Source organism: Fusarium poae, chromosome 3 (assembly GCF_019609905.1).
Source record: "Fusarium poae strain DAOMC 252244 chromosome 3, whole genome shotgun sequence".
Classification (NCBI taxonomy): domain Eukaryota; kingdom Fungi; phylum Ascomycota; class Sordariomycetes; order Hypocreales; family Nectriaceae; genus Fusarium; species Fusarium poae.
Window position 1 is genome coordinate 2,836,238 of NC_058401.1, and position 12,658 is coordinate 2,848,895.

General features: G+C 46.0%; 6 protein-coding genes across 6 annotated transcripts; 3 read left to right on the forward strand and 3 right to left on the reverse strand.

Moving 5' to 3' along the window:
• Nucleotides 1-86: 86 nt before the first annotated feature.
• FPOAC1_008338 (uncharacterized protein) lies at nucleotides 87-399 on the forward strand (the record flags this gene model as incomplete). Its single annotated transcript, XM_044852782.1, has 2 exons — nucleotides 87-315; nucleotides 362-399. 2 exons carry the CDS (start codon nucleotides 87-89, stop codon nucleotides 397-399), a joined length of 267 nt encoding a protein of 88 aa, XP_044705452.1.
• Nucleotides 400-1,272: 873 nt separating this feature from the next.
• Nucleotides 1,273-3,028, forward strand: FPOAC1_008339 (uncharacterized protein; the record flags this gene model as incomplete). Its single annotated transcript, XM_044852783.1, has 5 exons — nucleotides 1,273-1,374; nucleotides 1,421-1,765; nucleotides 1,818-2,037; nucleotides 2,095-2,177; nucleotides 2,228-3,028. 5 exons carry the CDS (start codon nucleotides 1,273-1,275, stop codon nucleotides 3,026-3,028), a joined length of 1,551 nt encoding a protein of 516 aa, XP_044705453.1.
• A 901-nt stretch (nucleotides 3,029-3,929) lies between these two features.
• On the reverse strand, nucleotides 3,930-5,790 carry FPOAC1_008340 (uncharacterized protein; the record flags this gene model as incomplete). The annotated part of the gene is made up of 6 exons (XM_044852784.1): nucleotides 3,930-4,067; nucleotides 4,283-4,478; nucleotides 4,548-4,642; nucleotides 4,716-4,872; nucleotides 4,945-5,431; nucleotides 5,481-5,790. 6 exons carry the CDS (start codon nucleotides 5,788-5,790, stop codon nucleotides 3,930-3,932), a joined length of 1,383 nt encoding a protein of 460 aa, XP_044705454.1.
• Nucleotides 5,791-6,405: 615 nt separating this feature from the next.
• FPOAC1_008341 (uncharacterized protein) lies at nucleotides 6,406-7,115 on the reverse strand (the record flags this gene model as incomplete). Its single annotated transcript, XM_044852785.1, has 2 exons — nucleotides 6,406-7,055; nucleotides 7,112-7,115. 2 exons carry the CDS (start codon nucleotides 7,113-7,115, stop codon nucleotides 6,406-6,408), a joined length of 654 nt encoding a protein of 217 aa, XP_044705455.1.
• A 670-nt stretch (nucleotides 7,116-7,785) lies between these two features.
• Nucleotides 7,786-9,036, reverse strand: FPOAC1_008342 (uncharacterized protein; the record flags this gene model as incomplete). Its single annotated transcript, XM_044852786.1, has 2 exons — nucleotides 7,786-7,788; nucleotides 7,858-9,036. The coding sequence occupies 2 exons, from the start codon at nucleotides 9,034-9,036 to the stop codon at nucleotides 7,786-7,788; spliced, it is 1,182 nt and encodes a 393-aa protein (XP_044705456.1).
• A 476-nt stretch (nucleotides 9,037-9,512) lies between these two features.
• Nucleotides 9,513-11,141, forward strand: FPOAC1_008343 (uncharacterized protein; the record flags this gene model as incomplete). The annotated part of the gene is made up of 1 exon (XM_044852787.1): nucleotides 9,513-11,141. The coding sequence occupies one exon, from the start codon at nucleotides 9,513-9,515 to the stop codon at nucleotides 11,139-11,141; it is 1,629 nt and encodes a 542-aa protein (XP_044705457.1).
• Between the last annotated feature and the right edge of the window lie 1,517 nt (nucleotides 11,142-12,658).

The following is a 12,658-nucleotide window of genomic DNA, read 5'->3' on the forward strand; positions in this document are numbered from 1 at the left end:
ATTGCGTCTCATGATTTCATCGTCAACAACCCTACTGCATCATCTCATGATCATCACATTAGCTCGCCATATTCACAGTGACACTCATGCGGACATGCTATTGCTGTGCCTTCTTCTACCTGACTCGCCTTCCCATCCAAGAGTCATCACCTCGCATCTTGGCGTTTATTCACCTGCATTCTCCTCCAGGTACCTTGGGAGGGACAGTAGGGAAAGTCCAATTTCAACAAATTCAGGAGAGCCAATTGGTTTTAGGTCTGCCTCAGTTCACTATCCGTGTTGTGGGCGGGTCATGGAGTACATACTACCTAGACAGTCTCGCCCCAATTTAGAAACAATTTCCAATGCTAACTAACTCCAGTATCCGCTTCGCCGGGACCTGGGGGGATCATTTATTGACCCCTAAGAAGCTCAGACGTGTCGATTCAAGCAGGGCTTGGGCCTAACCACCAGTATTCGCCAAAGCGATTGGAATGATCACCCACCATCTCCCAAGATGGGTGATCTATGCTTCCAAGAGAAAAAAGCCAGCCTTCTTGGTGGTCAGTGTCCTTTCCGTTGGTTACTTGTTTCATGAAACCTGTGTCGCGCATGAAACAAATGCTCTCAACACCAGAAGGTCCCAGTCCGTGATAATTTGGCTTGTGGTGGTCAAGGCTTTGCGAAACTTTACACGTATACACATACACATACGCATACGCATACGCACACGCACGCGTCTGATGAATAAACATGAGGACGAATTTAACTCATTTGTCTGACGCTTTAGTCAAACAAAAGTCGGTAACCTTCACCCACTAATTTAAAAAGGTAATGTCTGATGGTAATTGAAAATCGGAGATTGGAGGTTTCATGCCATATAGATTCAACACCATCACATCTGAAACATGCCGGTTGTGAAAGGCCACGATGGTCTGCATCCTGCAGAAAACACCGTAGGCAACGCTTTCCGAAACTTAAAGTTCTGTAGTGCCTGACTCACATTCTTCACGGCGAGAGGCAGTATGCAAGCTGGTGATGCGATTTCCAAGCCATGTCCGCTAGCTTCAGGGGGCCTTGACGCTACTTGTATCTAGACTCGAGAGGCGTTGTTTGAGGCTTTACACCAAGACGGACGTTGGGAAGCCCATCTTCAAGACTTGCGAGATGGGGTGCTCCTCTTCCCCCCTAGGCCTCTTAGCTGAAAGAGCTGAGTTACGCTATTGAAGATGTTGGTGTTTGGTCCATTGTTCTTTTAATTTTGAGTCTTTCCACTGCAAACTCCGCCAATTTATGATGAAGCAGTTGCGTGCCATATCATTCATTGCTTTGCCTGGCTTGGCCATTGCAAGAAGTATTTCTTATGTGACTGATCTCTCGATATTCGAGGCACTGGTATGATTCTTCACACGAATTCGTTGGCCAAATACTAACTTTGTAGGCTCCCTGTGTCTCCAGTGCGATCTCGTACAATATTGCCAAACAGATTCGCTTATCATTATGCGATGAATCGAAGACAGGATTGCAAGAATGCATCTGTTCGACCCGCATACACCAAGTTACCTCCACTATATCGAACGACATCAAGCATGGCTGCGGTCCCAATGCGTCAGAAGACCTCCACAGCGCATCCAAGGTGATTCAAAAGTACTGTAATCAGGATAAACACATTACATTTTCCTCGCCAACAACAAATATCGTCGATGCGTATATTACAGATCTGCCTGAACTAGCATATATGCCCCTTTGTGCGCAAAGCGCATTGTCTTATGCTGTAATGGGAGTGGTACGGGTCAAAACACCGTAAACACAATTGAAATGCCGACTGACATGAATAGGGATTGGAAAGGTGTCCCGAGGCCGCCAAATTGAACGCTCCTTGCGTGTGCAACAAGAAAGATGTTGTTCGGGATATCGACTCGACTCTGAAGAGCGCAGCCAAGCGCTCTTGTTCAAACAACGCAGATGTCACTTCGGCGCAGAATTTTTATAGTCAGTTTTGTCTCATGAATGATGGCAAAACATCATTTGCATCACCAAAAAGTCCTCCAGGCGACAGTAAGTACAAACAAGCCCAGTCCGTATCAGAGGCCGTCTTGACGTTTTGACTCGCAGTGTCGTATTATATCACCGCTCTCCCAGAGTTTAAATCTCTAGACGAGTGCGCCCGCAAAGGTCTATCGACCATCGTCATGAATGTAAGAGTAATGCCTAATCTGATAACTTGTTAACACTGACAACTATACAGCAAAGCTCCTGGCTATGTGGTGGTGGGCCTCAAGATCTAGCTTCGTGCGTCTGTATAAAGTCAGGGATGTATAAGATCATATCTAGTAGTTTGACTGAGAGGGTCAAAGACTACTGTGACGGTACAGACACTCACAATGCCACCGCTGCTGCCGACGTCTTTCGGTACTATTGCAGAGCTGCTAAAGATCTAGTCGTTGCAACTGTGACTGAGTCTATATTCCAGTCTCACGTTCCAACCAGCTCGAATACCTATTCCGCTACAGCGATATTCAGAACTATGAGCTCAGGTGGAGCGACTGCAACTTCGACCACTCACACAGATACTGCAAAGGAGTCAGGCTCCAGTGACGAAAACGAAAAGCAGGACAGCACGCATAACAAGGTTGTACCCATTGCTGGAGGAGTTATCGGAGCCGCTGCATTTACAGCTCTCGGTATAGCATTGTTCTTTTTTATCAGACGGGAGCGCCGGCGACGGATTTATGGAGAGCGACTTTGCGACGACCCCCCTCAGTATTCTGGACATATGGGCAACAGAGTCTCTATCCAAGGTTACAAACCAGCCCCGACTGTTTCAGAAATGCGATCAGCTGTACTATCCAATTCCAGGTTCAATGGAGGGAAAGATTTTCCGGGAATGTCGTCCAGGCATGCACCGACAGCTGAGCTGCAGGCTCATCTTGCAAGGATGAATCCATCTCCAAGATATTCGCGACAGTCTGGGGTGCGAACAACCCTATCAGAAGCTGTAGTAGAGTCATATGAAATGGGCTCAAATTTTAGGGTACCAAAAAAGTGAGTATCTACTTTTGGTAGAAGTATAATGGAAGGAAGGTGGGTATGATATCTAGACTGGCGTTGTCTGTTCGGCGGCGCAAGCGAGAGGCACCTTCGATTAAAAACTGCCTCCAGAATGTTAACAGATAAAACTTAAATATTTTTATATATAGACATAATGATAATCCATTTATTTATTCTTTTTGACGGCACAAGCTTTCGTCTTCTCGGTTTCTTCAAGGTTATCAATAAAGGTTAATCTGTCCGCACAGATCAAATTTTCAACATATTATCAAGTCAAGATTTCTCCCAAGACTAGGTTTTCTAACACAGGCGTGGCTCATATGGCCTGAACTCTATGGTATCGGTTATAAATGAAGCTTCTGTCGAGCCGTACAGACAGCAGCAACTTCTTCCTCTTGCAACCTCGATCAAGGGCTGGAGAGGCTGAGGAAGCTAGAGGAGAAGCTGGCAGGAGTCAGAAAGGACGTTCATGGAGGAAATCGACTGGACCCATAAACGGGAATCGTACGAGGCCTAGTTCAAACAGTTAGAAGAGCAAGCGGCGATCGTCAACAAGATCTTCCAGTCATAGCTAGTTAGAAAAAGCTAGACAAAGAAGCCCGAAGCCAAAGGCTCGGTATAAGTAGTCTAGCCATATAACCTTCAAACTCTTATATTCGAGGATAATGGAGGCAACCAAACTGGCAAATTTAACCACCTACCCGGGGAAGTGTTAAAAACAACGTCGTTAAATGCTGAGAGTGCACCACATGTTCAAGCACAATATAAAAAACAGTTCAACTTTACAAAAGCACCATCAACTAGAGGCTTGCATCCCTCCGCGATCCCACAGTTTAGCTCCTGCCTCATCAACTTGTGGCAGGTCACTCCCCCAAAACTCTACTCCCGGCGCCATAGTCTCAGCCGAGAACCACTCTGTTACCCCTAAGCAGTCTCTCAAAACGTTTCTTTTCATAATCTTGTCTGAATGCGTCCTTGGAAGCTGCTGTCCCTCCCTTAAGACAGTTAGGACGGTAGGCAGCATGAACGGGGCTAAGCTGCCGGCCAGATCAGCTCTGATCCGAGCAAGTGCTGTCAGAGCGCCAGGCTCAGTGAAGCTCCCTTTTTGGAACCTTACAACGGCACCACACAACTGCCGTGCTTCTCTATGAGGAACCGCAAGAACGCAAGCCTCCGAGATGTATGGCAGTTTCATTAGACTGCTCTCTACCGCCAGGATCGAGATCCGAAGTTGTCGAAAACGAATATCTACCATACAAAGCGTATTAGACTTGTCGACCGGCACATTGAGGGACTTGGAGAAACTCATAAGTAAACCAGACCTACAATCACTAGAAGCTCGGCCGCGAAACCAGTATTGGCCATCCCTAAGCTCGGCGAGGTCCCCCGTTTTGTAGTATCCTTCGTTATCAAAGGCAGCTTTAGTAAGCTCATCATCACCAAAGTAACTAGAGAATTGGTCAGTATGAAAAGCTTCTGTGGTTGTGTATGTCTTTTGACTTTGTTGGATATCATACCCTAGTAGCATTCTCGGGCTTTTCGCGAGAATTTCACCATGATCCTCTTCTGACAATTTTACTATAGTGTCAGAGACGGCACGTCCTATTAAACCCTATAGATGACTTGTGTGAGCTTTCAGCTATAACATAGAGCATAGCGGATCAACTTCTGCGCCTTCTTCTTACCTCTTTATCCGACACACCACCAATGGCACGACCTCCTAGCTCATTTGCCCCATAAACGATATAGAATGGCAACCCTGTGAGCTCGATCCAGAACTGGAACTTGGACTGCTCAAAAGTTGCACCGCCACAATAGATTGCGGATAGCCCCTTGAAACAGCTGGACCATGATTCCACTGGGGGATTCGCCAATATGTATTCTTTCATGTCATGTAGAACCCCTGGTACAAACCCTACCGTGGTAACGTGGTATGTTCGAAGCGCCTCTAGAATTTCTTGTGCACTGGCTGTTTCTCCAATATGATAGAGCTTCTTGCCAGACAACATGGGTTCCAGTGCTTTCCTACAGCCAGTCCACCAATGGACTCCTTTGTAACCGAGAGTAGCACTGCCAGGTTCAGCGGGATTGCCGCCGAAATGGAAAGATGCTCTTGGGAGAACCACGCCCTTGGGAGGACCAGAGGTGCCTGAAGTAAACAACACCGCGCCCGGTCGCTTTGAGTCGATTTTCAGTGCATAGTTTATTTTGAGTTGAATAGCTTCACCCAAAGGCCTTGCGCCGGACGATATTTTAATCAAGAAGAGATCATGTGACTTATTCTCGTTCTTTATGATGCTGCATATGGCTGCGGCTGTATCTGAAGACCCGCTGCCAGCAAGGATACAAGCTGGTCTGACTTTCAGCATAAGGCTGGCCTCATCTGGACGAATGCCAGATGCTGCAAGAGCGTCAGTCTAGTCGTTGAATTAGCTAGGTGGCGCACTCACGCAAGATAACGCTGATACCACCGATCGCGCGGACTGCGAAGAAAGCAATTATAAACTCGTAGACACTACATGAAACTACCGCAATGTACACTTGGTGGTCACGTAGGATGCCTTGTTGATCAAATCCTGATAACTGTTCGCGGAGAAGGTCGCGTGTATGTACAATGTCGCTAAGCAATTCTGGGTACGTCTTCTCGCGGCCATCCTTTTCATGAACAATGGCTTCCGACTCTGGGTATCTAGCACTCGCAGCTAGTAATCTGATGAATACTGGGTCGTCTGGGAACCAATGGGCGGTATTTGCTGCCATTTATAGTGCCTGTGACTCGCCTGTGTTTCTCTTAGCTAGATAATCGTATGCGATGCTAGGTAGGCACGCTTAGTATACACAAGAGGGCTTGTGCGAAGATGTTTCTAGAGCCTGGATACATAGAAGTGAGACAGGCGGTAAGATTACGAAATTAAGAGTATATGTATATTCGTGAAGCTGGGAAGGATAAGACACGCAGGAATGCTCACATAATGCACAGTCTTACATGTATCTAAATGTATAACTTGCAGCAAATGAAGCCGCAAGCTCGGAAATTCAACGATAATGCAACAGTGTCAACAGTAGTAAGAGCAGTAACGCCACAGGGCTCAACATAAGTCCAAACCTTATATAAGAATATAAGCTCTGAACAGATGGTAGTCTTACATGTATACCTAGATACGTGGTAGTGGAATTGATTTGTAGTGGGGGGCGGGACTACCCCGCTTTTCCCCAGGAAGTAGGGCCTCAGGCTAACTCATTCTAGTTAAGTATAGACGTACTAACTAAAGCTGCGGAACCCTTCGAAAGCAGGAGCATAAGTACCTAGTTTTCGATTCTCCTTTCGTTGCAGAGCCCAACAGCGAGGTCCGATCATTCCTGCCCACTATGCATTCAACTTTGATTGGGGGGTTGGAGTACGAGAAGCGTCGGGCCAAAGTCCTGTTGTGCCTTTGTGTCGACGTTAACTCCAAACCTCAAGGAGTCTGCTTCTGTCTCTTCATCTGTGCCAAATCGATACGAGCGCGTTTCGCAGACGTCGTATCGATCTCCCTTGACAAGGAATGCAATGAACCCTCTATGTGTGATGAGGACAATATTGTTGTATTCCTTCGAGAGCTCTTTTAAACGTCTTCGGACCTTCTCAGCACGTATAGTGGCAGCCTCTATACTGTGCGGTGGATGATCCCATTCTTGTGGACATTCTGAGAAGTTCAGATGTGGAAACTTGGCCGAAATTTCGGCCCGAGAGATGCCCTTGTTGCAAACAGCGTCATGGGCTTCGCGCAGGTCGGGCCAGATCTTTACTTCAGTCCCGTTTGGAGCTGAGCCAGCAATAGCCGGAAAGGCGTTCATGGCAGTCTGGATGGTACGTGTCATTGGCGAGATGATGATTAGATCTGGGGTGGCCGGGATCTGAATTCGCTTAGTAGTTTCGTGCCCTTCATCCGTCAAGGGTGGGTCGCGGTGAGGGTAGCCGCGATCAATGTTGTGTAGGGATTGCCCATGACGGACGATGTGGATCAGAGGACTCGCATTAGGTTCTGCTAGGTCGTAAGCGTTTACAAGTATCAACATGACATGATAGTGATTGACTTACCCATTGTTGAACATTTAGCTTGTAAAAACACACAAATTGACCTGAGGTTTGCGAGGGAGAAATGTTTCAACAAATAGTCAGCTTTGAGAGAAAGAGGTAGTAAGACGGAAATAATGTTACAGCGTGTATCCATTTGCTAGGTAGGTAGGCTATCACTTCTGACTAAGCTTGGGCGTGGTCGCGCTCCACTTTTCGAAGGAAAATCGACTATGACTTTCAGAGGCAGGCCTCCAAACAAACACATCGTAACCTACAGTTACGCCAAATTCCCGCATAGGAACACTGCGTTATTTCAGGATAAACAACAAACACATGGGCAGATATTCACGGAGCTTTTGCTGCTGGTCAAGTAAGGGAACACATTTGTGGATAGCTTCAAGCAGAACGCAGCTGAAAAGGGGTAACAACTAATCGTTCCGTCAAGTTCGGCGGCTACAAAGGGTCCACGATTTACGCAGCCAACAATATGTCATTATCAATCTCAATCTACCTCGAGTTCAATTCATCTATTACACTGAAACAGTCCCTTCCAATATACCTCTTGTTCCCACCCTTTTCCACTAACTACTCTGAGATCTCCTCAATCACAGCCACGATGAGAACATGTCACTCCTCAATTAAGACGTCGGTTCTTGGCTATTGCACATTCTTAAGCCTTTTCTTCCACTGATCGACTACTAAGACTAATAACTGCTAGTCATTTTCGAGATCAGTTCTTTCAAATGATTGAAATGCTGTCTCCGAACTTCTGGCCAGTTATACTCTTCCATATATCGAGCGATGTATTGAGACGGCGAATCCTGGAAGGAAACGATAGCCTCTATGACATGACGTTCCATAACTGCGCCTCCCGTCTTTGAAAGAGCCTCAAACTGTTGGATTGGATTTTGCTGATGTCGGGTGGCATTTTCTGATCGATACGGTAACATTTTTGATGCAAAGTTACAGGGCAGCAAGTTGAAAGAATCCACCGGAACTGTTTGTGTCCATTCCCAGTCTATCACCCCTACTATCTTACATTGTTCGTTAAACAGTAGATTCTGCCAATGCATGTCGGCATGTTGTAGGATAAAAGGTCCAGAGTCGAAACATTCCTTGCCTGCGTGTTCTGCGGCAAGGACATGTAACGCTGCAGAGTCTATGCTGTCATCGACATTGGATTGTTGTCCTGACAAGTTCCGGCGCTTTTCAAACTCATAGACCACTTTTGCGCGTTCTTTGTAGAACGTTCTCGATGATGTGAAAGGACCATAGAGCCGTTCTTTGCGATCAATGATGGGTCCAATGGCCACACCTCTTTTCTCGCCAGTAGCAAATCGAAGCTGTCCGATTTTATCGAATGGTTGCCTCGAAAGCTGCCATGCGAAACTCGTCAGCTGACTGTGTATTTTGACCAAGTCATCTTCCTTGACTGGTCGTTGTCCGCTAAAAGGAAATGGATAAGGCTTTCCGGCGATATACTCCATAAAGATATAGGGTGTGCCAAGTGCATTTGCGTATGTGAAATCGTATCCATAGACTTTAGGGACAGGGATTTGCGTATTCTCCTTTACGAACTTCATAGTTGCGACCTCGCTTTCAAACAAAAGTATTTGGTTTGTGATGCGCGTTGTGTAGTCCGTTACTGCTGTCTTATCGTACAGCGTGTTATGCAATCGAGCCATCCAGAGGGAACTGTCCGGCATTCGAAGTCGATATAGAACCTTGCGCTTGCCAAACCAGAGCTCTTCCGTGTCGAGAACAACCTCTTGGTTTCGATCGAGTTGGTGACCCAGTTGCATTTGCGCGTTCGTCCAAGTTTCGGCTGCAAGACGACATATAACCTCCTCAAGCCCTGACTCCCGGTTCTGGGCTGCAAAGGCTTTGCCAATAAATCCAGGATCGTCTTGAAAAGGGCGCGGTGTGATCCAATCGGTGTACTCCATCCTATTCCTGGATCATCTGGTAGACGAAATTTATGGAATGCTGAGGAGGTGCGACTGCAAATAAGACAAATTTCACAAAATCTTTCTCGCACCACCTTTCCCAGCTTCTTCTCTTTCCAGCAAAGGCTGCATTCAGCTCACACTGACAAATTATCTACAGCTCATCCTAATAGGTCGATATGTGGCTCAGCCTGACAAGTTACCTCCGGGTTAGCCAAACGGGTAACCTGCAGCACAACCCAAACTGACAGGTTACAAACGGCTCCATACCTAGATTGTAGTATTCCAGATACATAAAGGGGTCTCTCTGACATCCAAGTAAGCCTCAACATGAACTGACTGACCAAGTTCTTTCAACCCATACCTCGGCTTTTCTGCGCCCTTCCTGTACTCGGCACGATATAGTTGCTGCAACATTGTTTGCCGTCAGACTCGTCTCCCTACATAAAATATTTACTATCACTTCCACTCCCGACATGTCAGCTGATCACAAAGAACTAAGATCGGTCGCCGTTTTTTTAGCCGCAAATATTGGAAACGACCCCGGATACAAAGAGCTTGCACAACATGTTGCTGCAATGTTCGCTAACAATAGATGGAAATTGGTGTATGGCGGATCCGCCCGAGGGCTAATGGGAATCCTTGGCCAAACCGCGTCAGCCTTGGGTGTCGACGTTCACGGGGTTAAGCCTCGCCCATTCCTCAAATACGAAGAAACCGGCAAACTCCCAAAGTTCGGTCATCATGAGCTAGTGGATGATTTGCACTCTCAGAAGAGACGAATAGCGGAGCTAAGCGATGCATTTATAATACTACCTGGGGGATTTGGAACACTTGAAGAATATACTGCAATTCGGATGTGGTCAAAACTCGGCGTCTGCCGCCGCCCTATCGTGCTGTTGAACTTCCAAAACTTTTACACTCCGTTGCTAGACTGGATCACTGGAGCAACAAAGTCGGGCTTCATATCAGAGAACAGTGCCGCCGTTGTATCGGTCGTCAACTCGATCGAAGAAATAAATTTCTCGCTCTTGGAGAACCCCCTGATTGAAAACGATGACAAATTCGACTGGTCAGTTGTAGTTCCGGACCATACCAGCAGTCTCTTACAATCTCAACTTGAGAAATTACTTCTGGAAACCGCAGATCAGGTTTCTCTTCAACATTGTCTGACAGTTCATTGGAGTACATGGCATACATGGAATTACTACAATCGAATAGAGCCTGGTATCACCGAAACGAATGACCATGTCTGGAAATCCATCTCACCCTTTTCGACATGCGTTGGTATGGCTTTTCTGGTGGCTAGAAACTTCCGCGCTGCTCTTGAAATCACCCCGGGCCTCGTTCAATACTCTGAGAGACTTAGGACAGTTGCCTGCCCTGCATCAGCAGATTCGATTCAACCCTATCACTGCCTCACCAGCGTCTTTATGGATCAGTATTGCGTCGTCATAGACCCCGTGTTCTCGGTGCAGGCTTTCAAAGTGCCGTATAATGGGTCGTTCGAGACCTTACCATATATAACCACGTCTGGTCGTTCCCAACAACGATGTTTTCGCTATATCACAGGTCCAAGTGGCGAGAAGCTATTGACCATGGAGAAAATCGGTAGTATGGAAGCGCCGGTGCAATTTTCAGATATCGATCACAACACTGCTCTACGACAGATCTCCATGCGAGCGGCTAGAGAAAGTAAACCCAACTCTCAGGTTCCAAGCAAAAAAGTCCTTGTTGTACGATCTTTGATGAACGAAAGACCGACTAAGATTGCATCGACCCCTTTGAATGCGGAGTTTGTTGTGGCGGCTTGTCGCGTGCAAGTCGATTTCGCCCAACGAACTCTGACGATGCAAATACCTTCAACGGACTGGCTTTTCAAACCTGAAAACGAGCGATACCTTCAGCAGTTACAGCAGTCAAAGATGTATACACCAGTCAACGATGCGGTGCTGAATCTGGTTGTTGTTCTCCGTTCTTCACCGGATGGTGAACTCGTTTCGGATCAACTTCATTTGATGGGCGAGGTGGCAGCGCGATTAGGACTCGCAAGAGGAGAAATCTTGCAGATTGCTCGCTCTCTGGACTTTTTCCAGCGTACGTGAGTTTCTACAGAGTTTTGTTTTATTTTCTGCATCTATATTTGTTTTCACTTATTATTACTCGATCAAGTTGGAGTGCGATATAGGCATATTTACGCCAGGTCGAAATTGCAGGAGAACGGTTAGTCCGATTTTCAGAGCTGCAGCCATGCGCCGCAGTCAATCTTAGACCCTAGCGGAACACAGTCTATGTATATCGCCATCGTTTTAGGTTCAATAAATCAACTAAGAGGCGGGCAACAAGGTGAGAGAGGGAACTTTCAACAAGTCTCTTGTATAACAGGAAGAATCTTAGTTCTAGTGGATGAAACATAACAGACTAGGACTTAGTTTGGGTCTCACTACTAGAATCCATATTATCGTCAATAACTGTATTCGTGTCTGGTGTACATAACAGTCAACACTGAAGACGAGAAATATATACATATACCATTATCGAAATAGTACGGTTTCGCAAGGTCAATCTTACCCAGGCATACTGGTATAAAGGTATTCTAAAGTGGCGAAACAAACCCGATAACTCGACCGGCGATGATGCAAATGGCCTCCAACTAGGCCAACACAAACTTACTTTCCATAGAAAGGTAGCTTAGTACTAACATATATATAAGTGAAGGTCTTGGCCTCGTTGCTTAAAGCTCTAGAACGCCAGATAATGCTCAGATAGGTAGCAACAAACTGATTTAAAGGCCAAATATACATACAAGAGGGATTAAAATAACTCAGTAAAAACAGTCACAGACTAACTAATTATTACCATATTTGCAGCAGTGGTCTTTGTCGTGATAATCTCACTGAAGAGTTCTGAGCCGAGCCCTTGTTCTGAATTTCCTAAACTCACTATCTACATGCATCCTTAGGCATGTCTCAACTGTAAAGCCTACAGGTTATATATGAGAAGAACTTTACATCCAGCGGTTAAGAGATTTTATTTTATGTTTTAAACTGTAAACTGTATGTATGTAGTTTTAGAAATGGTGAAGTTGTTGGTTTGATATGTAAGTTGTTGTAGTTGATTGTAGAAGATGTATTGTAGTAAACAACCCTATCACAAAAGTAAGTGGTGTTTACAGTGCACTCACATTCTGTGATTCACTGTTTCTCAACTCAACAGGTATATCTCCACAGCCCTACATTGGATTGTTGTTTTGGATCTAGAAAGAGCATATTCTCGAAATGATTCCAAGTATACCTATATCTTCACTCCTGGTCCAAGTTTCGGGTACAGGGTAACCTGAAGGCTTCCGGATTAATGTTGGCGCCGTACAACGTAGCAAGCTCCTGCAGTGGGCCCGTGCGCGTAGCTTCTTTCCCTGGTAGCAAACAAAGGTAGCGTGTCGGATCTTCAGCTTTGTAGCTCCAAATTTCCTGGTCTCTCTAACAACAACCAAAGACTCCATTTCTTTTGTCGGGAATTCTTTCATCAACGTATCACATTCATTCGTCAATATTGGACATACAAAGCGAAGCACAATTTTACGTCAAGCCTTGTTCTTACCGCTTGTTTTTTCCTTCGAGCG